This window comes from Melanerpes formicivorus, unplaced genomic scaffold, assembly GCF_026170545.1.
Source record: "Melanerpes formicivorus ecotype bairdi unplaced genomic scaffold, bMelFor1.0.p_v2 SCAF_269, whole genome shotgun sequence".
Classification (NCBI taxonomy): Eukaryota; Metazoa; Chordata; class Aves; order Piciformes; family Picidae; genus Melanerpes; species Melanerpes formicivorus.
In genome coordinates this window covers 208,143-234,870 of record NW_027142621.1, presented here as the reverse complement: position 1 = coordinate 234,870, position 26,728 = coordinate 208,143, and the positions used below count along the sequence as shown (strand labels likewise).

At 61.7% G+C, this 26,728-nt stretch overlaps 2 protein-coding genes and 1 long non-coding RNA gene across 3 annotated transcripts; 2 read left to right on the top strand and 1 right to left on the bottom strand.

Annotated features, from left to right (window-relative positions):
* The first annotated feature begins 2,074 nt into the window (after positions 1-2,074).
* On the top strand, positions 2,075-5,648 carry LOC137458671 (uncharacterized). Its single transcript, XR_010991881.1, has 4 exons — positions 2,075-2,121; positions 2,640-2,760; positions 3,846-4,769; positions 5,453-5,648. It is a non-coding gene; the product is annotated as an uncharacterized lncRNA (long non-coding RNA).
* Positions 5,649-6,068: 420 nt separating this feature from the next.
* NOP9 (NOP9 nucleolar protein) lies at positions 6,069-15,995 on the bottom strand. The gene is made up of 11 exons (XM_068170019.1): positions 15,234-15,995; positions 14,276-14,499; positions 13,767-14,208; positions 13,279-13,326; positions 12,267-12,408; positions 11,648-11,834; positions 10,431-10,571; positions 9,827-9,934; positions 7,886-8,107; positions 7,494-7,599; positions 6,069-6,366 (listed from the first exon to the last, which is right to left on the bottom strand). The coding sequence occupies exons 1-11, from the start codon at positions 15,391-15,393 to the stop codon at positions 6,221-6,223; spliced, it is 1,926 nt and encodes a 641-aa protein (XP_068026120.1). The 5' UTR covers positions 15,394-15,995; the 3' UTR covers positions 6,069-6,220.
* On the top strand, positions 15,392-26,042 carry LOC137458667 (geranylgeranyl transferase type-2 subunit alpha-like). Its single transcript, XM_068170018.1, has 16 exons — positions 15,392-15,471; positions 16,520-16,658; positions 17,749-17,870; positions 19,192-19,358; positions 19,993-20,300; positions 20,887-20,970; positions 21,090-21,167; positions 21,592-21,684; positions 22,134-22,230; positions 22,471-22,522; positions 22,726-22,814; positions 23,730-23,818; positions 23,905-24,015; positions 25,154-25,261; positions 25,367-25,454; positions 25,794-26,042. Exons 1-16 carry the CDS (start codon positions 15,392-15,394, stop codon positions 25,940-25,942), a joined length of 1,854 nt encoding a protein of 617 aa, XP_068026119.1. The 3' UTR covers positions 25,943-26,042.
* The last annotated feature ends 686 nt before the right edge of the window (positions 26,043-26,728 follow it).

Below are 26,728 nucleotides of genomic sequence, written 5' to 3'. Positions count from 1 at the left end.
GGGGATAGGGAGGGACTGGGAGGGGATAGGGAGAGAATAGGGAGGGACTGGGAGGCACTGGAAGGGAGTGGTAGGGGACAGGGAGGGATTGGAGGCACTGGAAGGCATTGGAAAGGGATTGGGAATGGACAGGGAGGGGATAGGGAGGGGACTGGGAGGGACTGGACTGGGAGGGCAGTAGGAGGGGAGGCCCTGCCAGCCCCTCCCTGCCCCGCTCAGTTCTCCTCTCCCTCCCCCCCAGGAGTACCTCCCGTGCCCCCCGGGCTGTCCCCCGGCCCTGCACCGCCTGCTGCTGCGCTGCTGGGCTCGGGACGCCGCCGAGCGGCCGAGCTTCAGCCTCCTGCACCGCCTGCTGCGGGACCAGGCGGGGCTGCCGTGAGCCTGCCTCCCCCTCCTCCTCTTCATCCTTTTGTTCCTCCTGTTTCTTTCTCCTTCTCCCTCATCTCTTCCTTCTCCCTCATCTCTTCCTTCTTGCCTTCTCTTCCTCCTCCTCCTTTTATTCCTCCTCCTCTTTCTCTTTCTCCTCCTTCTCCTCCTCCACTGACCACCTCCTGCAGGACCAGGTGGGGCTGGCCTGAGCCTTCTTCCCCCTCAGAGTCCTCCTCCTCTTCCTCCTCTTTCTTCCTCTCCTCCTCCTTTTCATACTCCTCCAACCCTTCTTCCTCCTTTCCCTTCCCTTCCTCCTCCTCCTCTCCCTCCTTCTCCTTCCCCTCCTCCTCTTCCTCTTCCCCCCTCCTTTTTATTCTTCTTCCTCCTCCTCCTCCCTCTTCCTCCTTTTCCCACTCTTCCTCCTCTTCATTCTCCTTCTCTTCCTCCTCTTCCCACTCCTCTTCCTCCTCCTTCTTTTCCTTCTCTTCTTCTCCTCAGAGTCCTCCTCCTCTTCCTCCTTTTATTCCTTCTCCTCCTCTTCCTCCTCCTTCTCATTTCTCCTCCTCCTCTGGAGGGGGTCTGCAGGGCTCTACTGATCCATACTGGTGCTTACTGGTCCATACTGGTGCTTACTGGTCCATACTGGTGCTTACTACTGATGATTTCTATACTGGTGCCTTCCTGGTGTCTGTTTACTGGTCCATACTGGTCCCCACTGGTGCTCCCTGCCCTTTCCCCACTGCTCCCCAGTGCTCACGGGGTCCAAATTGGTCCCTCCTGGTCCTCACTGATCCCTCCTGATCCATAATGGTCTGTACTGGTCCATACTGGTCCTTAATGGTTCATACTGGTCCATACTGGTCCTCACTGGTCCCTACTGGTGCTCCCTGCCCCTGCTGTGCCCCTTCCACATCATTCCCCAGTGCTCACTGGTCCTTACTGGTCCATACTGGTCCCTACTGGTGCTCCCTGCCCCCACACTGCCCTTTCCCTGCAGTTCCCCAGTGCTCACTGGCCCCCTCCTAGTCCATAATGGTCTGTACTGGTCCCTACTGGTCCTTACTAGTCCCTACAGGTCCTTACTGGTCCATAGTGCTGCTTACTGGTCCCTACTGGTCCATAATGATCCTCACTGGTCCTTACTGGTCCTTACCAGTCCATAATGGTTTGTACTGGTCCTTACTGGTCCTCCCTGTCCCCACACTGCCCTTTCCCCGCCGTTCCCCAGTGCTCACTGGTCCATACTGGTCCTTACTAGTCCGTACAGGTCCTTATTGGTCTGTACTGGTCCATAGTGCTCCCTACTGGTCCTTACTGGTCCATACTGGTGCTCCCTGCCCCCACACTGCCCTTTCCCCGCCCGTTCCCCAGTGCTCACTGGTCCCTCCTGATCCATAACGGTCCTTAAGGGTTCATACTGGTCCATACTGGTCCTTAATGGTTCATACTGGCCCATACTGGTCCTCACTGGTCGCTACTGGTGCTCCCTGCACCTACTGTGCCCCTTCCACATAATTCCCCAGTGCTCACTGGTCCATAATGGTCCCTACTGGTCCTTACTGGTCCATAGTGGTCTATACTGGTCCCTACTGGTCCTTAATGGTTTGTACTGCTCCATACTGGTCCCTATTGATACTCCCTGCCCCCACCCTGCCCTTTCCCCGCCGCTCCCCAGCGCTCACTGGTGCTTACTGGTGGCTCCTCCCCTGCCCTTCTGTACTTTGCCCTGCCCCAGGCCATGCAGACGCTGCGGTGAGGAGCTGGGACTGGGGGGGGAGGGGAGGGAAGGAGGTAAGGGTACTAGGGGTCCTTACTGGCCCATACTGGATTATACTGGTCCTGACTGGTGTCCTTCCCCTGGCCCTTTGGGCTTAGCTCGGAGCTGTGGTGACCTGGAGCTGGGGAGAGAACTGGGAGGGGATTCTTGGGGTCCAAACTGGTCCTTACTGGTCCAAACTGGTTGTTACTGGTCCAAACTGGTCCTTACTGGTGCCCTTCCCCTGGCCCTTTGGGCTTAGCTCGGAGCTGTAGTGACCTGGGGCTGGGGGAAGGGAGAAGTGGAAGGGGATTCGTCGGGTCTAAATCGGTCCTTACTGGTCCAAACTGGCCTATACTGGTCCAAACTGGTCCATACTGGTCCATACTGGAGCTCTTCCCATGCCCTCTGTGCTTAGCTCTGAGCTGTGGCTGGAGGGAGGGAGAACTGGGAGGGGATCCCTGGGGTCCAAACTGGTTCTTACTGGTCCATACTGGTCCATACTGGTCCCCAGAGCCATCACCAACTGGGCCTGGCCCTCCCAAGCCCCCAGACCCAAACCCCTGTGGGTCTGCGACCAGCAAGGGAGGCAGAGGGGAGTGGTGGTGACTGGGCTGGAGGACCTGCGGCGGCAGGTGGGTAATTAATTAAGCAGGCTCCCTCATTAGCCCCTAATTAGCCGCTGCTCAGTCCATAATGAACCCCTACCAGCCGCTAATTAAGCCCCCGGGGGTCGTTAATTGCCTCTCATCCACCCCTCAGTACCCACAGGGACTTCCTTTGGACCTTTGGAGTTGTGACCCGACCCTAATTAATTAGCTGCCAATTAGCCCCGGGACCAATGATCAGCCTAATTAGCCACCGGAGTGCCCAGTTAGCCCTAATTAACCCCTGGAGCACTGCATTTTTAGCACTTCTAATTAGCACAGGCACTAATGAGTTGCTAATTAGCCCCATGGCCCCCTGAATTAGCCCCGGGAGTAGCTAATTACCCCTAATGAGCCACCTGCAACCACTGATCAACCTTTGAATCCGTTAATTGCCACCCCCCCTCACACTAATTGGCCTCTGGACTGCTTAGTTATCCATTAATTAACCTCTTAATTAGCCCCTGGGCCCCCTAAATCCCTTTATTAGGCCCTAAATGCCCCTTTATTAGCCCCTAATTAATTAGTTCCTTAATTAAGGACTCAAATCCCTTCATTAACCCTCTCCCCCACCCGAATCTTCATTACATCACCCCCCCAATTAGCCCAAATTACCCCTAATTGCCCCTTAATTAGCCCTAATTCCTTGCCCCATAGTCACTCCAACCTCTTCATGAGCCCCCTTACCCCCCCATCCCTCCAACGCCCCAATTACCCCTAATTAGGCCTAATTACCCCTTGATCACCCCCAATTGCCCTTTTATTAGCCCTAACTACCCCCTAATTAATTAATTAGCGCCTAATTAAGGACTCAAACTCCTTCATCAACCCCCCAATCCCTCCATCCCCCCTAATTCCTTCTAATTATCTCCTCTTACCCTTTATTAGCCCTAATTACCCCCTAATTAATGAGTCATTAAGCACTCCAACCCCTTCATCAAGGCCCTCCACCCCCCCAATCCTTCCGTCCCCCCCCAATTAACCCTAATCAGCCCTAATTACACCCTAACTACCCCCAGTTACCCCTCCATCAGTCGCTAACTAATCAGTTAATTAACTAATTGACCCCTCAGGCGGCCGAGGCGCTGGGGCTGGGCCCGGAGCTGTCCTTGGTGCTGCCCCAGGACGGCTCCCAGGTGGCCTCCCAGGGGGTCCTGGACCTCCTCCCCCCCCACAGCCTCCTCCTGGCCCTGGGCCCAGGCCAGAGCTGGGAGACCCCCCCCCAAGGTGAGGCCCCTCCCAGTCCCCTCCCACTGCCTCCCTGGCCCCCCCAGGCCCCTCCCACTGCCTCCCAGGCCCCTCCCACTGCCTCCCAGGCCCCTCCCAGTCCTCTCCCAGGCCCTTCCCATTGCCACCCAGTCCCCCTCCCAGTGCCTCCCAGTAGCTCCCATAGCTGCCCAGCGCCCTCCCAGTGCCACCCAGTCCCTCCCAGTGTCACCCAGTCCCTCCCAGTGCCACCCAGTCCCTCCCAGTGTCACCCAGTCCCTCCCAGTGCCACCCAGTCCCTCCCAGTGCCACCCAGTCCCCTCCCAGTTGCCTACTGGGACCCCATACAACCTCCTTTGGACCTCCTCAACCCCTCCAGAACCTATCTCAGGAGGTCTCCTACCCCTTGAGGAACCTCCTGAGATGCCTCCAAGCCCCTCCTGGACCCTCCCAGTTACCTCCTGGGACCTCACAAAACCCTCCCTGGACTTCCTCAGTCCCTCCAGGACCTTCTCAGGAGGTCCCAAACCCCCTGGAGGAACCTCCTGAGATGCCTCCAAGCCCTCTTGCCTTGACCTCCTTCTTCATTTCCAGTCCCAGCTCCTGGGGGACCACTGGGACCTGGATGGGCCCAGGCCCAGGAGGTCCCAAGGTGGTACTGAGGTGGCCCAGGTGACCTTGGCCTTGACCAAGAGGGACCCAAGGGACCTGGTGGGACAGCTGAATGTCACAGCCTCGGTCAAGGGCCTGCGGTGGGACGTGGCCGGGCTGGGCCCTGAGCGTGTCCTCAGGTACCTCCAGGTGGGACCTCCATGGGGGGAGGGTGTTGGACCTCCAGGAGGTCTTCTTCTGGCTCCTTGAGGTCTTCTCCAACCCTCTTGAGATCTTCTCCTGGACCCCTGAGATGCTCTCCAAACCTTTGAGGTCTTCTCCAACCCTCTAGAGTCCTCTCCAGCACTCTGAGGTCTTCTCCTGGACCCTTCTCCATCTTCTGGACCCTTGAGGTCTTCGTCTGTACCCCTGAGGTCTTCTCCAACCCTTTGAGGTCTCTCCTGGCTCCCTGAGGTCTACTTCTGTTTCTTGAAGTCTTCTCCTGGACCCTTTTCCATCTTCTGGACCCTTGAGGTCTTCTTCTGAAGCCCTGAGGTCTCCAACCCTTTTGAGGTCTTCTCCAAGACCCACTGAGGTCTTCTCCAGGACCCACTGAGGTCTATTTCTGTTTCTTGAGGTCTTCTCCTGGACCTTTTTCCACCTTCTGAACCCCTGAGATCTTCTCCAACCCATTGAGGTCTTCTTCAGGACCCTCGAGGTCTTCTCCTGGCCCCTTGAGGTCCTCTCCAACCTCCTTGAGGTCCTCTTTGGCCCTGTTGACCTCTTGGCCCATGAAGGTCCAGATGGAGCAAGTCAAGGCCTGGGCCCCTTGAGGTCTCCTCCTCCTCCTCCTCCTCCATGAGGTCTCCTCCTGTCCCACCAGGGACCTCCTGAAGGTGCTGGTGACTCTGACCCGGGCCCTGGGGCAAAGCCTGCTGGGAATTTCCGCTGCACTCCGGCACCTCCTGGACGCTGCCACGCCCCAGAGGGTGACCAATCAGCGCTGAGCTCCTTGGGAGGACCTTCAAAGCTTCTCCAGACCTCGAAGGGCCCAATAAAGGCCTTGGACAACCTTCAAAGGTCTCAGAAGCTCCTTGGGAGGGCCCCAAGAGGCCTCAGGGACCTGGCATTGCCGCTTGAAGAGCCTCATGGGCCCTACAGACCTGGTGCTGCCCCTTCAAGAGCCTCTTTGGGCTCCCCAGACCTGGTGTTGCCCCTTGAAGAGCCTCTATGGGCTCCACAGTCCTGGTGTTGCCCCTTGAAGAGCCTCTGTGGGCCCCCCCTCAGACCTGGCATTGCCCCTTTGAGAGCCTTGGGGGCCCCCCCCGAGCCTGGTGTTGCCCTTTTAAGAGCCTCTTTGGGCCCCCCCTCAGACCTGACACTGCCCCTTAAAGGGCCTTGGTGGGCCCCCCAGACCTGACATTGCCCCTTTAAGATGCAAAACGCCCCCAGACCACCCCCCAAACCCACCCACAATGCCCTCACACCACCCAGAGCGCTCCAACTGCAGGGCTTTTAATGAGGCCCGACGTGTTCTTCCCCAGGCGCCCGCCAGAGGGCGCCCCCTGCCCTCCCTCTCTATGGTCCAACTCTATGATCCCCCCCCCAGGTCCTCCAAAGGGCAGGGTGGGAGTGGGGAGGTGATGCTGCTTCAGTCCTGCAGGAAGGGTTGGGGTCTGCGGGGGGCGGCCTGCAGCTTCTCCCAGGATCCTCTGCGGCGCAGGAAGAGGTCCAGGGCCAGGCTGCGGTGGATGCCCCTCCCGTGGGGGTCCCTCTGCAGAGCTTCCTGATTGGCTGCTGCCGGCAGGGGAGGAGCCACAACCCTTAATTAGCCTCCTGCAGGCTGTAATTGTGTGTGTGTGTGTGTCCCCCCACCAATTAGTCCTGCCCCCCACTTAATTAGCCCTTGAAGGCCCCAATTAGCCCTTCCGAAAGTCCTCAATCCCTAATTAGCCCTAATTATTCTTTTAGTTGGCACCTTAAAGCACTAATTAGTCAATTAATTAGCCATCTAAACAAGCACTCACCCCTCATTTAACCCCCAGAGCCCACTAATTAACCCTTCATTAGCCTTTGAAGCCACAAATTCGCCCTCAGTTAACCTATTAAGGCCCTCATTAACCCCCCAGAAGCCCCCAATTAACTTTAATTATTACCCTTTCATTATTAATCATTAATACCTTTATTAATAATTACCCTTTATTATTCTCTGAACCTACTAATTACCACTTAACTAGCTTAAGCCCCTAATTACCCCTCAGTCAGTGTCCCCCAATTAAACCTTAATTACCCTGTGAAACACCTAATTAGGCCTTGGCTATTAGGCCCATTAAGCTTTAATTAATCTATTAAACTCTAAATTAACCCCAAGAGACCAAATTAAGTCTTAATAACTCTTTGAATGCACCAATTAGGCTTAACCTATGAAGTCCCTAATTACCAAATAACCCCCAGAGCCCTTAATTACCCTTTGAACATACTCATTAGCCCTTAACTAACCCATTAAGTCCATAATTACCTTTTAATTACACCTCAGAACCCCTAGTTAAGCCTTCATTTCCCTTTGAACCCACTAATTAGCTTTTAACTAACCTATTAATTCCTTAATTATCTTTTAATTAACCCTCAGAACCCCTAATTAACCGTTAATTACCCCTTGAACCCACTCATTAGCTCTAAAATAATCTATTAAGTCTTTAATTACTTTTAATTACCTCCCAGACCCCCTCATTAATCCTTAATTTTCCTTTGAACCCACTAATTAGCCCTTAATTAGTTTATTACCCCCCTAATTAATCCTTAATTAACCCCCAGAGCCCCTACATTACTCCCTAATTCCCCTTCGAACCACCCAGCTGGCTCTTGCAGCCCCCAGCCATCCCTTAACGAGCACTTAACGACCCCTAATGAGGCTAATTAATTACCCAGCTCGCGGGCGATGCTGGCTCGGGTCGGGAGCGAAGCCCAGCCCCAGGCAGCCTCCAGGACTCTGCTGCCGTTGCGGTGGCAGGCGAGGGACAGGAAGTGGCCCTGCGTGGACAGGAAGTGGCTTCAGCGTGCCCCCGGTGGCCATCTTGGAAAAGGGCAGCGCGCAGGCAGCGGCCGCGGGGAGCACCGGGAGCGCCCTGAGACACCCCCAAAAGCGGCCGAAATGAGCCCAAAAACGGGGCGGAAAAAACTCAAAGCGAGCAAACCACAACTCAGCATCCGCACCGCGTGCCCCAAAACTCTCCCAAACGCCCCCAAAACCCCGCGAAACTTGGCAGGTTTCACCCCAAACTCCCCCTCCTTTCATGCCCCCCCCCCCCTCCCTCACCTTGAGCTTCTTCAGCAGCTTCCTGCGCGCCTTAGGGGCCAGGTGCGGGCAGCCCAGCAGCGCCTCCCAGAGGTGGCTGCCGGGACCGCTCTGAGCCAGGCTCACCAACTGAGCAGGGTCCAGCGCCTGGAAGGCTGCCAGCAGGGGCTGGGGGTCCCTAAAGGCCAGGAGGTGCTGGAGCAGCAGCGACCCCTGCAGGGTGGTGGAGGTCACTGCGGGCAGCTGGGGAAGGAGAGGAGCGTTAGGGGGAGGCAATGTACGGGGAGGCACTGGAGCACAATGGGAGGCACTGGGGAGGGCTCTGGGGGGCACTGGAGCAGACTGGGAAGCACTGGGGAAGGCTCTGGGGGGCACTGGTGCAGACTGGGAGGCACTGGGGTGGCCTCTAGGGGGCACTGGTGCAGACTGGGAGGCACCGGGGTGGCCTCTAGGGGGCACTGGTGCAGACTGGGAGGCACCGGGGTGGCCTCTAGGGGGCACTGGTGCAGACTGGGAGGCACTGGGGTGGCCTCTAGGGGGCACTGGTGCAGACTGGGGGGCACCGGGGTGGCCTCTAGGTGGCACTGGAGCAGACTGGGAGGCACTGGGGTGGCCTCTAGGTGGCACTGGAGCACACTGGGAGGCACTGGGGTGGCCTCTAGGGGGCACTGGTGCAGACTGGGGGGCACCGGGGTGGCCTCTAGGGGGCACTGGAGCAGACTGGGAGGCACTGGGGTGGCCTCTAAGGGGCACTGGAGCAGACTGGGAGGCACTGGGGTGGCCTCTAGGTGGCACTGGAGCACACTGGGAGGCACTGGGGTGGCCTCTAGGGGGCACTGGTGCAGACTGGGAGGCACTGGGGTGGCCTCTAGGGGGCACTGGTGCAGACTGGGAGGCACTGGGGTGGCCTCTAGGTGGCACTGGAGCACACTGGGAGGCACTGGGGTGGCCTCTAGGTGGCACGGGTGCAGACTGGGAGCCACTGGGGTGGCCTCTAGGGGGCACTGGTGCAGACTGGGAGGCACTGGGGTGGGCTCTGGGGGGCACTGGTGCAGACTGGGAGGCACTGGGGTGGCCTCTAGGGGGCACTGGAGCAGACTGGGAGGCACTGGGGTGGGCTCTGGGGGGCACTGGAGCAGATTGGGAGGCACTGGAGCAGACTGGGAGGCACTGGGATGGCCTCTAGGGGGCACTGGAGCAGACTGGGAGGCACTGGGGAAGGCTCTGGGGGGCACTGGAGCAGACTGGGAGCCACTGGGGTGGCCTCTAGGGGGCACTGGAGCAGACTGGGAGCCACTGGGGTGGCCTCTAGGGGGCACTGGTGCAGACTGGGAGCCACTGGGGTGGCCTCTAGGGGGCACTGGTGCAGACTGGGAGCCACTGGGGTGGGCTCTGGGGGGCACTGGTGCAGACTGGGAGGCACTGGGGTGGCCTCTAGGGGGCACTGGTGCAGATTGGGAGGCACTGGAGCAGACTGGGAGGCACTGGGATGGCCTCTAGGGGGCACTGGAGCAGACTGGGAGCCACTGGGGTGGCCTCTAGGGGGCACTGGAGCAGACTGGGAGCCACTGGGGTGGCCTCTAGGGGGCACTGGAGCAGACTGGGAGCCACTGGGGTGGCCTCTAGGGGGCACTGGAGCAGACTGGGAGCCACTGGGGTGGCCTCTAGGGGGCACTGGTGCAGACTGGGAGGCACCGGGGTGGCCTCTAGGGGGCACTGGTGCGGACTGGGGGGCACTGGGGTGGCCTCTAGGGGGCACTGGTGCGGACTGGGGGGCACTGGGGTGGCCTCTAGGGGGCACTGGTGCAGACTGGGGGGCACCGGGGTGGCCTCTAGGGGGCACTGGTGCACACTGGGAGGCACTGGCGTGGCCTGGGAAGCACTGGGACAGGAAGAGGAGAGTGTGGAAGAGGAAGCCCCGCTCCTAGCCCCGCCCCCCCATTTGGCCCCACCCCTCCTTACCACAGGCTCCGCCCCTTCTGGCTGGTCCCCGCCTGCCCAGCTCCGCAGCCCAATCAGCAGCCCCACGCAGCCCTTCCGCCGCTCCGGAGGCTCCCAGCAGCCAAAAGCCTATTGGGGGAGATGGGCAGGAAGTGGTTGGGGAGGGGTCAGGAAGTGGGCAGGGTCAGGAAGTGGGCAGGGCGAAGCAGAACAGGAAGTGGGTGCGTATCAGCACAAAGGGGCAGGACCCACGCCAGAGGTGGTATAGGGAGAGCGGAAGTGGGCGTGGCACGACAGGAAGTGGGCGCCGCAAGACCAAAAGTGGGCGTGGTTTAACTAAAAAAGGGTGTGGCCCAGCCCCCAAAGGGGTGTGGGGCAAGCAGAAGCGAGCGCTGAGAGACCGGAAGGGGGGGGGGGGGGGTGTGACCGGAAGTAGGTGTGGCAAGGGCGGAAGTGGGCACAGCAACACCGGAAGTGGGTGCCCTTCAACTCAAGAAAAGTCTACCCCACCTTAACCAATAGAATCAAAGCTTTCCTGGGTAGTGGAGGGGGGGAGGGGTTAAAAAGCGAGCACAGTGGCGGGTGGGGTGGGTGTGAGCTAAGCAGGAAGTGGGCGTGGCCTTACCTGGAAGAGGCAGCGCAGGGCCTCCTGCTGCAGCTCCGGGTGGCGCCGGCAGGCTCCGGCCAAGGCCGTCAGCACCCCGGGGTGGCCCTGGGCCAAGGGTTCGTGGAGGGCAGGGCCCAGCTCCCTCAGCACCTCCTCCACCTGGGATTGACCAAAAGGAGAGTCAGCCTCGCCCTGCCCTGCCTCGAGCCACGCCCAGCCACCACCCATGCCCTCCGACCAATCACACTGCCTCTCCCAGGCGCCTCCTGGCCAATAGGAGGTGGAGCTGAGTCGTGATTGGGTCAAGAGCCTCCCACCCCTCACCCAGCCCAGAGAGGGTTCTCAGTGGCTGGGCAGGAGGAGGGACTGGGAGGGAGTGGGAGGCACAGTGGGAGCCACACTGGGAGCCACTGGGGGCCATGCGAAGCCATACTGGGAACACTGGGAGCCATGCTGGGAGCACTGGGAGCCAAGCTGGGGGGTAAGTGTTGGCACTGGGAGGTAACTGGGGGCACTGGGAGACATACTGGGGGCACTGGGAGCCATGCTGGGTGGCAAGTGTTGGCACTGGGAGGTAACTGGTACCACTGGGACCCATACTGGGAGCACTGGGAGGTGACTGGGAAGACTGAGAGCCATACTGCAGCCACTGGGAGGTAACTGGTACCACTGGGAGGGACACTGGGGGCACTGGGAGCCATGCTGGGTGGTAAGTGTTGGCACTGGGAGGTAACTGGTACCACTGGGAGCCACACTGGGGGCACTGGGAGCCATACTGGGTGGTAAGTGTTGGCACTGGGAGGTAACTGGTACCACTGGGAGCCATGCTGGGGGCAGTGGGAGCCAAGCTGGGTGGTAAGTGTTGGCACTGGGAGGTAACTGGTACCACTGGGAGCCACGCTGGGGGCACTGGAAGCCATACTGAAATGACTGGGAGCCATACTGGGAGCACTAGGAGGTGACTGGGAAGACTGAGAGCCATACCGCAGCCACTGGGAAGTAACTGGTACCACTGGGAGGGACACTGGGGGCAGTGGGAGCCATACTGGGTGGTAAGTGTTGGCACTGGGAGGTAACTGGTACCACTGGGAGCCACGCTGGGGGCACTGGGAGCCATGCTGGGTGGTAAGTGTTGGCACTGGGAGGTAACTGGTACCACTGGGAGCCACACTGGGGGCACTGGAAGCCATACTGGAAGCCATACTAGGACCCCCCCTCCCCCCATCTCCACTTACCACATCCCTGGGGGCGTGGTCCAGCAGCCTCTGCAGGCCGTGGTTGGCCAGCCGGTGGTTGGCCACAGCCCTCAGGTGCCCTTTCAGCTGCTGGAAGAGGGCTCGGAGGCACTCAGGCCCCGCCCACATCATGGCAGCCTCCAATAGGCGACTGCGCTCCGGGTCCTGCAGGCCGGCCAGTAGGGAGCTGCAGTTGGCCAATCAGAGAATAGGGGTTGGGGGAAGGCGGCCAATAAGGAGTTAAGGTTCTGCCCCCCAGGAGGCAGCCCCCTGGATAGTCTGTCCAATCACAGCGCTGGAGGGCTGTGAGCCAATAGCAAAGGGCCTGCAGCAGAGGTGGCCAATGAGGAGAAGAAGTTTGAGAGCTGTGGCCAATCAGCAGAAAGCAGTGAGAAACTGCCAGCCAATGACAGGGAAGGCTGGGGAGGTGCTGGCCAATCAGCAGCCGCCTCTAAGAAGGCAGCTCCAACAGGAAAAGAGGGGAAACTCCATCAGCCAATCAGCAAGCAGCACTCGAAGGCCGGCAGCCAATCGCAGCTGAGCCGACCCTCCAACCAGTCAGCCCCTTCCCATCCCTCTCAGCCAATGGCAGAGCCCCCAGCAGCCAATGGGCGCTCACCTGCGGGTGGGGTCCGGGCTGGGCGGCACCAGGTAGCCAATCAGGGCCTGGCAGAGGCAGTCGCCGGCCTCTGATTGGCTGTGGTGCAGAACCTGCAGCGCCTCCTGCAGGCAGAGGCTGGCACAGGGTGGGGCCAGCAGGGCTGGGGAGGGACATTAGAAAGGAGACCATTAATGAGGCTCATTAAGGACCATTAATTAAGAGGATTCAGCAATCGAGGTCATTAGGAGCTGATTAATTAGCTGGCAAATTAGGGAGCAACAGAGGGAAACTAATTGAGCCCTAATTAAGAGACAATTAAGCTCCAGCTGAGAAATAATTAGGCCTAAGTGAGAGTTAAGCTCAGAACAAGACTTGACTCAACTCCAATTAAAGACTGAGTTAGTTAAGCCCTAGCAATTAGTTAAACCCTAATAAAGAAACAATTCAGCCCTAACAATTAATTAACTCCTAATTAAACGCTAATGAAGCCCTAATTAGGAGTTAAAGAAGCCCTAATTAAGAGCCAATAAGGCCCTAATTAAATCAAGCACTGCCAGCAATCAACCACTAATTAAGGTGCAGCTAAATACCAATTAAGCTAGTTAAGACTTAATTTGGGACCAATTAAGGATTAATTAAGGGCTTATTAAGTGTTAATTGTGGCACACCTAGGGATTAATTGGTGCCTTATTAACCACCAATTAAGGGTCTAAGTGGTCCTTAATTATCCCTTTATTTATCCTTAATAAGCCTTTAATTGGCTCATAGCAATTAGCACACAGTAAATCCTTAATAAAGGACTAATTAAAGCTTAATAGAGGTCTAATTAATGGTTTATTAAGGGTTAAAGCTTAATTCAGGGCTAATTAACAAGACATTAAGAACTTGCTGTGGGCTAAGCAATGCCAACTTCAGACTAATTAAGCCCTAATTAAGGGCCTAAGTGGCCCTAGTGAACAGTGAGTTAGAGACAAATCAATCAAGGGTAATTAAGGCCTAGCCAACCACTAATTACAGGCTAATTAATTACCTGGGAAGTGCTTCTGGAAGGCCTCAGCCAATCGCAGCAGCTCCGGCCCTGGGCAGGGGGGGAAGGGGCAGAGCCTCCCAGTCAGCCCCAGTGCCCCCCCAGTCCCCCCCAGTGCCTCCCAGTCAGCCCCAGTGCCCCCCGCAGTGCCCCCCCCCAGAGCCTCCCAGTCAGCCCCAGTGCCCCCCCAGTGCCTCCCAGTCAGCCCCAGTGCCCCCCAGAGCCTCCCAGTCAGCCCCAGTGCCCCCCAGTGCCTCCCAGTCAGCCCCCAGTGCCCCCCCAGTGCCCCCCCCAGAGCCTCCAGTCAGCCCCAGTGCCCCCCCAGAGCCTCCCCAGTGCCTCCCAGTCAGCCCCCAGTGCCTCCCAGTGCCCCCCCAGTGCCTCCCCAGAGCCTCCCCAGAGCCTCCCAGTCAGCCCCCAGTGCCCCCCCAGTGCCTCCCCAGAGCCTCCCAGTCAGCCCCCAGTGCCTCCCAGTGCCCCCAGTGCCTCACCTGCCCCTCTGGTGCCCCCCAGCAGCCTCAGCAGGGCCCTGAGGACGAAGCTGCCAGGGGGGTGCTGGGCGAAGGCCACCAGGTCCCCCCCGACCAGCGCCACCAGCTGGCCCAGGGCTGCTGCCAGCTGCCTCCCAGTAGCTCCCAGGGGGGCTCCCAGCTCCTCCACTTCCCCCCCAGGCCCTCCCAGGCGCTTCTTGGCCTTCCCCTCTCCCTCCCCAGGCCCTCCCAGTCCCCTCTTGGCCTTTCCCAGTCGCCTCCCAGTCCCTTCTAGTCCCTCCCCACTCCCTCCCAGTCCATCCTCAGTCCCCCCCAGCTCCTCCCCAGCCCCCCCCAGTCCCCTCTTAGCCTTTCCCAGTCTCCTCCCAGTTCCTCCCAGCTCCTCTCCAGTCCCTTCCAGTTGCCCCTTGGCTTCTCCCCCCTGCCCCTGGACCTCCCCACCCTGCCCCTGGACCCCTCCCAGTCCCCTCTCAGCCCCTCCCAGCGCCCCCCCCCTCCCCTCCCAGCACCTCCCCCAGCCTCCCCAGCGCTGCCTCCACCACCCTGGCCCCCAGGGGGTGTCCTGCAGGCCCCCCCAGCCCCCCCAGCAGCAAGCTGGGCAGCAGCTGGGCCAGCAGCTGGGGGGGGGTCCCGGGGAGGAGCTGCTCCAGCAGCTGGGACCCCCAAAAGTCCTGGGAGACCTCCCCCAGGCCCAGGGCCTGCAGCTGCCCCAAGACATTGGGGGTGAAGAGAGCTGGGGGAAGAAAAAGTGGGGGGGTGCCCAGGGGGGGACCCCCAAAATAAGGACCTCAAAAACCAACCCCACCTTAGTGACACCCCCCCCCAAAGGGGACCCCAACAGCCCTCTCAGGGACTCCCCAAAGACCCCCACGTCCCCTCAGGGCCCTCTCAATCCTCTCAGGGACCCCCCAGGGCCCCTCCACAGACGCCTTGAGGAACCCCCAGGGAGCCCCAAATCCCATCCACGATGCCCAGGGATGCCCAAAGACCCCTCAAGGACCCCCAAATCCCCTCAGGGATCCCACAAAGACCCCCAAATCTCCTCAGGGACCCCCAAACCCCCCTCACGGACCCCCCCCAGATCCCATCCAGGACCCCCAGGGACCCCCAGAGACCCCAAAATATCCTCAAGGACACCCCAGGGAGACCCAGATCCCACCCAGGATGCCCAGAGTCCCCCAAAGATCCCTCGGGAGACCCAAGTTCCCTCAGGGACCCCCCCCAAAAGGCTCCCCCAAAGACCCCCAAATCTCCTCAGGGACCCCCAAACCCCCCTCAGGCACCCCCCAGGGAACCCCACATCCCATCCAGGACACCCCGGGACCCCCAAAGGCCCCGAAATCCTCTCAGGGACCCCCTAAAATCTCCTCAGGGCCCCCCCAGATCCCATGCAGGACGCCTAGGGACCCCCCCAAAGGCCCCTCAGGGACCTCCGGACCCTCCCCGTCCCCAAGGCCCTTCTCTCACCGAGCTCCTCCGGGCCGAGCCCTTCCTGCAGCGTCTCCAGGGCCCTGCGGCAGTACCCGGCCGCCTCCGGCTCTAAGCGAGGCCCCGGCGCCACCTTGGGCTTTGCCTGGGCCCGGTGGTCGTGGCGGTAGCGGTGGCCCCGGTCCCGCCGAACGCCCATGGCGGAGCGGAGCCAGGCCGCGCCGCTTCTCTCAGAGCACAAGGAGCAGCGAGAGCCTTATGGACCCCGGCGGCCACCGTAGGGGCCAAAGATGGCGGCGGTGGGCATCCCACAATGCCCCGCGCCCCCGCGGGGATAGGGAAAGGCTGCTGGCGGCTTCGGCGTATCCCATAATGCACCGCGACAGAGACCATTGAACCGTGTGGGGACCTCAGCGGCCGCCGTAGGGGCAGAGACGGCAGCGAGACGCTGCCACTGTGTATCCCACAATGCGCCGCGCGCCTCCGCCCCGTTGTATCCCGTGGTGCCCCGCGGCGCCGGCCCCCGGCCCCGCCCGGTCCCTGCAGCCTTCGCGCTGCTCATTGAGGCTCCTTCAGCGCCGGTTCCGGTTGGTGCCGTTACCCGGGGAGGGTTCGGGAGGCCGCGGAGGGGTTTGAGAGGCTCCGAGGTGGGGGGGAAGATGTTCGGGAGGGTCCGTAGAGGTTCTGGAGGGTCCGGGTTGTGGGGAGGAGGTTCGGCAATTTCCGGTAGGGTTCGGCACGTTCCGGAGGGTTCGGGTCCCGTTCGGGTCCTCCCCCCCCGCCCCCAGCTGTCTCTTTTCACTCCCCACAGGAGCTGCAGTCATGGTGAGAGGACCCCGGAGCGCCCCAGTGCCTCCCAGTTCCCCCCCACCCCCCCAGTGCCTCCCAGTTCCCCCCCCCCCCCCCAGTGCCTCCCAGTTCCCCCCCCAGTGGCTTCCCAGTTCGTCCCAGTTCATTCTAGTAACCCCCCAGTATGTCCCAGTCACAAACGAGAGACTCCCCAGTCCCTTCCCAGTGCCCTCCCAATGCCTTCAGTCCTCTCCCAGTCACTCTTAAGTCCCTCTCCCATCCCAGTTCCCTCCCAATCCCTCCCAGTCCCCCTCCCAGTCCCCCTCCCAATCCCTCCCAGTCCCCCTCCCAATCCCTCCCAGTCCCCTCCCAGTCCCCTCCCAATCCCCCTCCCAATCCCCCTCCCAGTCCCCTCCCAATCCCTCCCAGTCCCCTTCCCAGTCCCCTCCCAATCCCTCCCAGTCCCCTTCCCAGTCCCCTCCCAATCCCTCCCAGTCCCCTCCCAATCCCTCCCAGTCCCGCTCCCCCTTCCCCAGCCCCGCAGCCCCCCCGGTCACTGCCGGTGCCCCGCAGCACGGCCGGCTGAAGCTGCAGGCTCCGGACGCGGCGCGGCGCCGGCAGCGGCAGGAGAAGCTGCGGCTGTACCGGGAGGGGATGCAGGCCCTGAGGGAGAAGGTGACTGGGGGGGACTGGGACAAACTGGGAGGCACTGGGAGGAGGTTGGTGAGGACTGGGAAGGGACTGGGGGGGGTTTGGGGGAGACTGGGAGGGACGAGGAACCATACTGGGAGAAACTGGGAGGGATTGGGAGGCACTGGGGTGGGGTCTGGGAGCCACTGGTGCAGACTGGGATGTACTGGGATGGGGTCTGGGAGCCACTGGTGCAGACTGGGATGTACTGGGGTGGGGTCTGGGAGCCACTGGTGCAGACTGGGATGTACTGGGATGGGATCTGGGAGCCACTGGTCCATACTGGGATGGGGTCTGGGAGCCACTGGTCCATACTGGGATGTACTGGGATGGGGTCTGGGAGCCACTGGTCCATACTGGGATGGGGTCTGGGAGCCACTGGTCCATACTGGGATGTACTGGGATGGGGTCTGGGACCACTGGTGCAGACTGGGATGTACTGGGATGGGGTCTGGGAGCCACTGGTCCATACTGGGATGTACTGGGATGGGGTCTGGGACCACTGGTGCAGACTGGGATGTACTGGGATGGGATCTGGGAGCCACTGGTCCATACTGGGATGTACTGGGATGGGGTCTGGGAGCCACTGGTGCATACTGGGATGTACTGGGATGGGGTCTGGGAGCCACTGGTCCTTACTGGGATGTACTGGGATGGGGTCTGGGAGCCACTGGTGCATACTGGGATGTACTGGGATGGGGTCTGGGAGCCACTGGTGCAGACTGGGATGGGATCTGGGAGCCACTGGTGCATACTGGGATGTACTGGGATGGGGTCTGGGAGCCACTGGTGCAGACTGGGATGGGATCTGGGAGCCACTGTTCCATACTGGGATGGGGTCTGGGAGCCACTGGTGCATACTGGGATGTACTGGGATGGGATCTGGGGGTGCTGGGAGGTGGGGTTTGGGTAACTGGGTTGTACTGGGAGGCACTGGGATGGACTGGGAGGGGCTTTATGGGCCCTGGGAGGCCCAGGGGTGGGACCTGAGGGGTTACTGGTCCATACTGGTCCATACTGGTCCATACTGGTCCATACTGGTGCATACTGGGTGCTGAGTCCCGCCCCCCCGCAGCTCGCTGCCGGCCGATTGGACGAGGAGGTCCTGGAGCTGACTGGGAGCCTCCTGGAGGCCAATCCTGAGGTTGGGACCTGCTGGAACCTCAGGCGCCTGGCACTGCCCCCAGAGCCCAACTGGTGCGGACTGGGGGGGACTGGGAGGCACCAAGGGGGCCCTGCTTCATACTGGGAGTGAACTGGGATGCACTGGGAGGGACTGGGAGGTACAATGGGGCCCCTGCTTCATACTGGGAGTGAACTGGGAGGGACTGGGGGGGACTGGGAGGGGGTTCATCGGCCTGGAGCAGTTGGTAGGAGGGTGGTTGGAACATACTGCCCTGTACTGGGTGGGTTACTGGCCCATACTGGTCCATGCTAGGAGCTCTAGGGCTATACTGGTCCATACTGGTCCATACTGGTCTATGTTAGGAGCTCTAGGGCTATACTGGTCCATACTGGTCCAAGCTAGGAGCTCTAGGGCTATACTGGTCCATACTGGTCTATACTGGTCCATGCTAGGAGCCCTAGGGCTATACTGGTCCATACTGGTCTATGTTAGGAGCTCTAGGGCTATACTGGTCCATACTGGTCTATACTGGTCTATGTTAGGAGCTCTAGGGCTATACTGGTCCATACTGGTCCATACTGGTCTATGTTAGGAGCTCTAGGGCTATACTGGTCCATACTGGTCTATACTGGTCCATGCTAGGAGCTCTAGGGCTATACTGGTCCATATTGGTCCAAGCTAGGAGCTCTAGGCCCATACTGGCCCATACTGGGCTCATACTGCTCCCATACTGGTCCACACTGGTCTGTACTGGTCCATACTGGGAGCTCCAGCTCCACACTGGCCCATACTGGCTCATACTGGTCCATACAGGTCTGTACTGGTCATGCTGGAAGCTCCAGCTCCACACTGGTCCTTACTGGTCCCATACTGGCTCATACTGGTCCATACTGGTCCACACTGGTCCATGCTAGGAGCTCTAGGGCCATACTGATCCATACTGGTCCCATACTGGTCCATACTGGTCCATGCTAGGAGCTCTAGGGCCATACTGATCCATACTGGTCCCATACTGGTCCATACTGGTCCATGCTAGGAGTTCTAGGGCTATACTGATCCATACTGGTCCCATACTGGTCCATACTGGTACATGCTAGGAGTTCTAGGGCTATACTGGTCCATACTGGTCTATGTTAGGAGCTCTAGGGCTTTACTGGTCCATACTGGTCCATAGTGGTCCATGCTAGTCTATACTGGTCCATGCTAGCAGCTCTAGGGCTATACTGGTCCATACTGGTCCGTACTGGTCCATACTGGGAGCTCCAGCTCTACACTGGTCCTTACTGGTCCCATACTGGCTCATACTGGTCCATACTGGTCCGTACTGGTCCATACTGGGAGCTCCAGCTCCACACTGGTCCGTACTGGTCTGTACTGGTCTGTACTGGGCAGGCTGGAGCGGGAGTTGGCCTTCGTGGGTCGCTGCCTGACCAAGAGCCCCAAGTCGTACGGGGCGTGGCACCACCGGAGCTGGGTCCTGAGCCACGCCCCCGGGCCACGCCCCAACCCCGCCCACCGCCAGCTCTGCGATTGGCTGCTGGCCTCCGACCCTCGGAACTGTGAGTGGGGGGGGAGCCGGGGGGGGTCTGGTTTGGACTGGGCTGAGCCATTTTGAACTGGTTTGAACTGGGAGAGGGCTGGGGGGAAGGGGATGAAGGAGGGAGGGGAAGGAGGGAGGGGAGGCAAGGGGGGGGAGGGGACCTGGAAGGTGGAAGGAAGGAGGGGGGAAATGGGGGGGAAGAAGAGAAGGAAGGAGGGAAAAGGGAGGAGGAAGAAGGGAGGGGAGGGGGAAGGGAGGAGGAGAGGAGGAGGGAGAAGAAGGGGAAGGGAGGGGGAAAGGAGGAGGGGGAAGGGATGGAGAGGGGAGGAGGGAGAAGGGGGGAGGGGGAGGGGAGGAGGGAGAAGAGGGGGAGGGGAGGAGGGAGAAGAGGGGGAGGGGAGGAGGGAGAAGAGGGGGAGGGGAGGAGGGAGAAGAGGGGGAGGGGAGGAGGGAGAAGAGGGGGAGGGGAGGAGGGAGAAGAGGGGGAGGGGAGGAGGGAGAAGAGGGGGAGGGGAGGAGGGAGAAGAGGGGGAGGGGAGGAGGAAGAGGGGGAAGGGAGGAGGAAGAGGGGGAGAGAGGGTGAAGAAAGGGGGAAGGAGGGAAGAAGGGGGGGAGAAAGGAGAGGGAGGGGAAGGGGAGGAGGGGGGAAGAAGGGGGAGGAGGGAGGCTGCCAGCCCAGCCTTGGAGCACCCCAGGGCTCCGTCCCGGGAGCTGCTGGAACCAGCCCTGGGAAACCCCTCCCGGCTGTGCAAACCGGTTCCGGCCGGTCGCCTCCCCGCGGCCCCTGCAGTCCACGCCTGGGAGCACCGCCGGCTGCTGGCCGAGGACCTGCAGCAGGAGCTGCTGCACACCGGGAAGCTGCTGGGCCAGGACCTCTCCAACTTCTCCGCCTGGCACCACCGCAGGAGGCTGCTGGCGGCGGGCGGCGCCGAGCTGCTGGGCCCCGATTGGCTGCAGCAGGGTAAGGGCCCGCCCCCGCCGAGGGGCTGCTTCCGGTTGCGCTCCCTGTGCAGGCTGCTCTCCCGCTGGGGGCTGCACTCACTTCCGGCGTGGGCGTCACTCACTTCCGGTGCAGGTGTACTCACCGCGCGAGCTACACCCACTTCCGGTGTGGGCTTCACTCACTTCCCGTGTGGGTTGCAGCCTAGTTAAGAGCTACTTTTGGGGTCTGTCTGTGGCTCCCAGCCCCTCACTCGGGGGTCTCAGGCCCCATTTAGAGCTCCCAGCCCCTCACTTGGGGATCCCAGCCCCCATTTAGAGCTCCCAGCCCCACACTTGGGGGTCTCAGCCCCACACTTGGGGGTCTCAGCCCCCATTTAGAGCTCCCAGCCCCTCACTTGGGGATCTCAGCCCCCATTTAGAGCTCCCAGCCCCACACTTGGGGGTCTCAGCCCCCATTTAGAGCTCCCAGCCCCTCACTTGGGGGTCCCAAACCCCATTTGAGGCTCCCAGCCCCACACTTATGGGACCCAGCCCCCACTTAGTGTTCCCAGCCCCACACTTGGGGGTCCCAGCCCCACTCCCTTCTCTTCCCTTGCGCCCTCTAGAGCTCAGCCTGGTGCACAACGCTCTCTTCACCGACCCCTCGGACCAGAGCCCCTGGGTCTACCTCCGCTGCCTCCTCTCCAGGGGTAAGGAAGCCCCCCAAAACAAACCCTTGGGGGACCCCCCGGGACTCTTGGGGACCCCCCCCGTGAATTTGGCCTCCTTCCAAAGCCCCTAAATCCTCTTTTTTTCCCCCCAAAACCAGGCGCCCCCCCCCCCGCGGCTCCTCTGCCTCTATGCCGCTAGGGGGCGTGTCGCCCTCGGCTTCAGCCGGCCAATCAGGGTGAGGAACCGACCCCCTCCCCTCCCCCCCCCCGCCCCCGGCAAATCAGCTTGCATGGCCTCCCAGGGACATCCCAGTGCCTCCCAGTCCCTCCCAGTGCCTCAGCAGTGCCTCCCAGTAACCCCCAGTAGCTTCCACACCAGTTCCCAGTGCCTCCCAGTAACCTTCCAGTGCCACCCAGTGACCTCACAGTCCTTCCCAGTCCCTCCCAGTAGCTTCCACACCGGTTCCCAGTAGCTCCCAGTAACTCTCCAGTGCTTCCCACTGACCTCCCAGTCCTTCCCAGTAACCCCCAGTAGTTTCCACACTGGTTCCCAGTTACCCTCCAGGGCCCCACCAGTACTTTCCAGTGCCCCCCAGTACAGACCCAGTAGCCACAAACCCTCTCCCAGTCCCTCCCAGTCCATCCCAGTTTTCTCCACAGGCTGGGGATAAGCTGCAGGTGTCCCTGGAGGGCTCCCCCCTGGAGGGGGTGTGGCTGTCAGGAGCAGGGCGGGGTCGCCCCGCCCACACCTGGGTAACCAATAAGAGAACAGGGATCTGGGAGGGGACTGGGAGGGGATTGGGAGGGCCTGGGAAGCACTGGGAGGGGATTGGGAGGGACTGGGAAGCACTGGGAGGGGATTGGGAGGGGCTGGGAAGCACTGGGCGGGGATTGGGAGGGGCTGGGAGCTACACTGGGACATACTGGGAGGCACTGGGACGGGCTGGGAGTCATTCTGGGAGGCACGGGGGGCACTGGAAGCCATACTGGGAGGGACTGGGGGCACTAGAAGCCATACTGGGAGGGATTGGGAGGGACAGGGAACCATACCAGGAGGGACTGGGATGTAACTGGGAGGGACTGGGAGTTACTGGTGGGTTCCTGGAAGGCAACTGGGAGTGGATTGGGAGGCACTGGGGAGGGAGTGGGAAGGGATTGGGAGGGGCAGCGGCAGCGCTGGCTCCTGATTGGCTCTCTGACAGATCCTTGAGTTCCCGCCCAGCTTGGCCCCACCCACTGCACACTTCCGGGTCACATGGGAGGGAGACTCCGCCCCCAAAGAGGTGACCCTGGAGCCAGGTACTGGGAGGGGCTGGGGGAGGGGCTGGGGGAGGGGCTGGGGAAGGGACTGGGAGGGGGACTGGGAGGGGACTGGGAGGGGATTGGGAGGGGACTGGGAGGGGATTGGGAGGGGATTGGGAGGTGACTGGGAGGGGATTGGGAGGGGATTGGGAGGGGACTGGGAGGGGGCTGGGAGGGGGACTGGGAGGGCACTGGGAGCCATCCTGGTCTGAAGTGCAGCCCCTGGTTTGCCCACAGAAGCCTCAGAGGCTTGGTGGCAGGAGCCAATCAGAGCCGAGGAGCTGCTATGGTGAGCCCCGCCCCTCTCCCCTGATTGGCTGAGCCTCCTCTCAAGCCCCTCCTCTGCGGGGCGGAAGGCGGCACAAGGCTTCGGCCTGGCCACGCCCCCTGGCACAAACCACGCCCCCGAGGTGGTGGGGGGAAAGCCTTCTGAGCCAATAGGGGGCATGCCCCGTCCCTCACCACGCCCCCTGGTCATTGGCCCCGCCCCAGGCCGGAAGTGGGCGTGGCCCCGCGGGAGGTCCTGCAGCAGCAGGCAGAGGTCTGCCAGCAGCTGAGGGAACTGGAACCAGGCAGCAGGGGTGAGACTGGGAGGGACTGGGAGGGGATTCGGAGGGACTGGGAAGCACTGGGAGGGGACTGGGAGGGACTAGGAGGGGACTGGGAAGCACTGGGAGGGGATTGGGAGGGACTGGGAAGCACTGGGAGGGGATTGGGAGGGACTGGGAAGCACTGGGAGGGGAGTGGGAGGGGATTGGGAGGGGATTGGGAGGGACTGGGAAGCACTGGGAGGGGACTGGGAGGGGATTGGGAGGGACTGGGAGGGACTGGGAAGCACTGGGAGGGGATTGGGAGGGACTGGGAGGGACTGGGAAGCACTGGGAGGGGATTGGGAGGGACTGGGAAGCACTGGGAGGGGACTGGGAAGCACTGGGAGGGGATTGGGAGGGACTGGGAAGCACTGGGAGGGGACTGGGAAGCACTGGGAGGGGATTGGGAGGGACTGGAAAGCACTGGGAGGGGACTGGGAAGCATTGGGAGGGGATTGGGAGGGACTGGGAAGCACTGGGAGGGGATTGGGAGGGACTGGGAAGCACTGGGAGGGGATTGGGAGGGACTGGAAAGCACTGGGAGGGGACTGGGAAGCATTGGGAGGGGATTGGGAGGGACTGGGAAGCACTGGGAGGGGACTGGGAAGCACTGGGAGGGGATTGGGAGGGACTGGGAAGCACTGGGAGGGGACTGGGAAGCACTGGGAGGGGATTGGGAGGGACTGGAAAGCACTGGGAGGGGACTGGGAAGCATTGGGAGGGGATTGGGAGGGACTGGGAAGCACTGGGAGGGGATTGGGAGGGACTGGAAAGCACTGGGAGGGGACTGGGAAGCATTGGGAGGGGATTGGGAGGGACTGGGAAGCATTGGGAGGGGACTGGGAGGGCATTGGGAGGGGACTGGTCCATACTGCTTCATACAGGAACACTCAAACTGGTCCCCAGGCTGCCTCCTGACCTTGGTGCTGCTGCTCTGGGCCTTGGACCCCTTGGGGAATGAGGAGGAGATCAGAGAGTGCCTGAGAGAGCTGAGGGTACTGGGAGGGACTGGGAGGGGACTGGGAGGGGACTGGGTGGGGCAGCTCCTGATTGGCTGCATTCTCCCTGGTCCTGCCCCAAGGAGGCGGATCCATTGCGCCGTGGGTTCCTATTGGACCTCGAGGCCAGGGTGGAGATGGGCGTGGCCCTACTGCGGGCAGGGCCTGGAGAAGAGCTGGACCTGGAGGGGAAGGTAACTGGGAGCCAAACTGGGAGCACTGGGAGCCATACTGGGAGCCATACTGGGGGCACTGGGAGCCATACTGGGAGCCATACTGGGAGCCATACTGGGGGCACTGGGAGCCATGCTGGGAGCCATACTGGGGGCACTGGGAGCCACACTGGGAGCCATACTGGGGGCACTGGGAGCCATACTGGGAGCCATACTGGGAGCCATACTGGGAGCCATACTGGGGGCACTGGGAGCCATGCTGGGAGCCATACTGGGGGCACTGGGAGCCACACTGGGAGCCATACTGGGGGCACTGGGAGCCATACTGGGAGCCATACTGGGAGCCATACTGGGGGCACTGGGAGCCATACTGGGAGCCATACTGGGAGCCATACTGGGGGCACTGGGAGCCATACTGGGAGCCATACTGGGGGCACTGGGAGCCATGCTGGGAGCCATACTGGGGGCACTGGGAGCCACACTGGGAGCCACACTGGGAGCCATACTGGAGGCACTGGGAGCCATACTGGGAGCCATACTGGGGGCACTGGGAGCCATGCTGGGAGCCATACTGGGGGCACTGGGAGCCATACTGGGAACCATGCTGGGAGCCATACTGGAGGCACTGCGAGCCATGCTGGGAGCCATACTGGGAGCCATACTGGGGGCACTGGGAGCCATGCTGGGAGCAATGCTGGGAGCCATACGGGGGGCACTGGGAGCCATACTGGGAACCATGCTGGGAGCCATACTGGAGGCACTGCGAGCCATGCTGGGAGCCATACTGGGAACCATGCTGGGAGCCATACTGGAGGCACTGTGCGCCATGCTGGGAGCCATACTGGGAGCCATGCTGGGAGCCATACTGGAGGCACTGCGAGCCATGCTGGGAGCCATACTGGGAGCCATGCTGGGGGCACTGGGAGCCATACTGGGAGCCATACTGGGGGCACTGGGAGCCATGCTGGGAGCCATACTGGGAGCCATGCTGGGGGCACTGGGAGCCATACTGGGAGCCATATTGGGAGCACTGGGAGCCATGCTGGGAGCCATGCTGTTGGCACTGGGAGCCATATTGGGGGCACCGGAAGTGCCTGGCAGGGCTCTTGAAGCCATTCCCGCCCTTAGCCCCGCCCCTTCCGGCTTTGTCCCCGCCCAGGCGCTGACGTCACTGCCCCTCCTGCACCACCTGACCCTGGTGCCTGCTCTGCGGCTGGGTCGCAACCGATTGGCTGCCGTCCCGGGGGGGCCTCTGCCCCGCCTCCAGGTGGGGCCAATGTGGAGGCGGTGGGAGGGGGCGGGGCTTGGCTGCATCACTTCCGGTGGTTTAATCTCACACACCCACCACCCCCCGCCCCCTTGTGGCTGATAGGAGCTGGACCTGAGCCACAACTGCATCAGCACCCTGCAGGGGGCGCCGGCGCTGCCGGCACTGCGCTGGATCAGCCTGGAGGGGAACCGTGAGGGACTGGGAGGGGCTGGGGGGGGATTGGGAAAGGACTGGGAGGGGACTGGGAAAGGACTGGGAGGAACTGCGAGGGGAAGGGGTGGGACTGGAAGGGGAGGAGGAGGGGATGTGGGGGGACTGGGAGGGGATTGGAGGGAGCTGGGAGGGGATGGGGAGGAACTGGGAGGGGACTGGGTGGAACTGGGAGGGGATGGGGAGGTACTGGGAGGGGATGGGGTGGAGCTGAGAGGGGACTGGGAAGGACTGGGAGGGGAGTGGGTGGAACTGGGAGGGGGCTGGGAGCGGCTGGGAGGCACTGGGTGGTTAGTGGGACCCTATCCACTCCGCCCAGCCATTGGCCACGCCTCCGCCCTCGCCCCATTGGCTGCCTGCCCCCACCTGGCTGAGCTGCGATTGGCTGAGACCCCCCTGGCGGCCACCCCAGACGCTGCCTCCCAATTGGCTGAGCTGCTGCCGGGCATCCGGATCCTCCTTTCCTGATTGGACGTCGCTGGGGGCTGCTGCCCTTCCCATCCCCCTCCCCCCCTGCACCCCTGAGTCCTGGCCGGGGACTGGCTGAAATAAAGTGATGTCAGCAAGGGATTGGCATCTGATTGGATGGCGGGAGGAGGGGGGTCTGGGGTCTCCCAGTATGGACCAGTAGCCCCTGGGGGCTTCTCAGTCCCCAACCAGTATGGACCAGTAGCCCCTGGGAGCTTCCCAGACCCCTCCCAGTATGGACCAGCAGCCCCTGGGAGCTTCCCAGACCCCTCCCAGTATGGACCAGTAGCCCCTGGGGGCTTCCCAGTCCCCAACCAGTATGGACCAGTAGCCCCTGGGAGCTTCCCAGTCCCCTCCCAGTATGGACCAGTAGCCCCTGGGAGCTTCCCAGACCCCTCCCAGTATGGACCAGTAGCCCTTGGAGGCTTCCCAGTCTCCTCCCAGTATGGACCAGTAGCCCCTGGGAGCTTCCCAGTCCCCTCCCAGTGCTCCCAGTCCCTCCCAGCCGCCTCGCCCCCTACTGAGGGCTCCGACCAATGGGGAGGCAGCGTCACACCCAGCGAGCCAATGGGGGAGCCCCAGAGGCGGGACTTCTTGCCCCACCGCGCCACCTAGCGACCACCCTGCTCCATAGCACCCTCAGCGCGGACCCATAGGGACCTGCCCAGCCTCAGAGGGCGCCCAGCGGTCACCAGGGTACTGCAGGGGTACTTGGGGGTCCCCAGGGGTCTGCAATAGGCCACAGCGCACTGCAGGGGTCCACAGAGGCCCCCCAGGGTCTGTTGA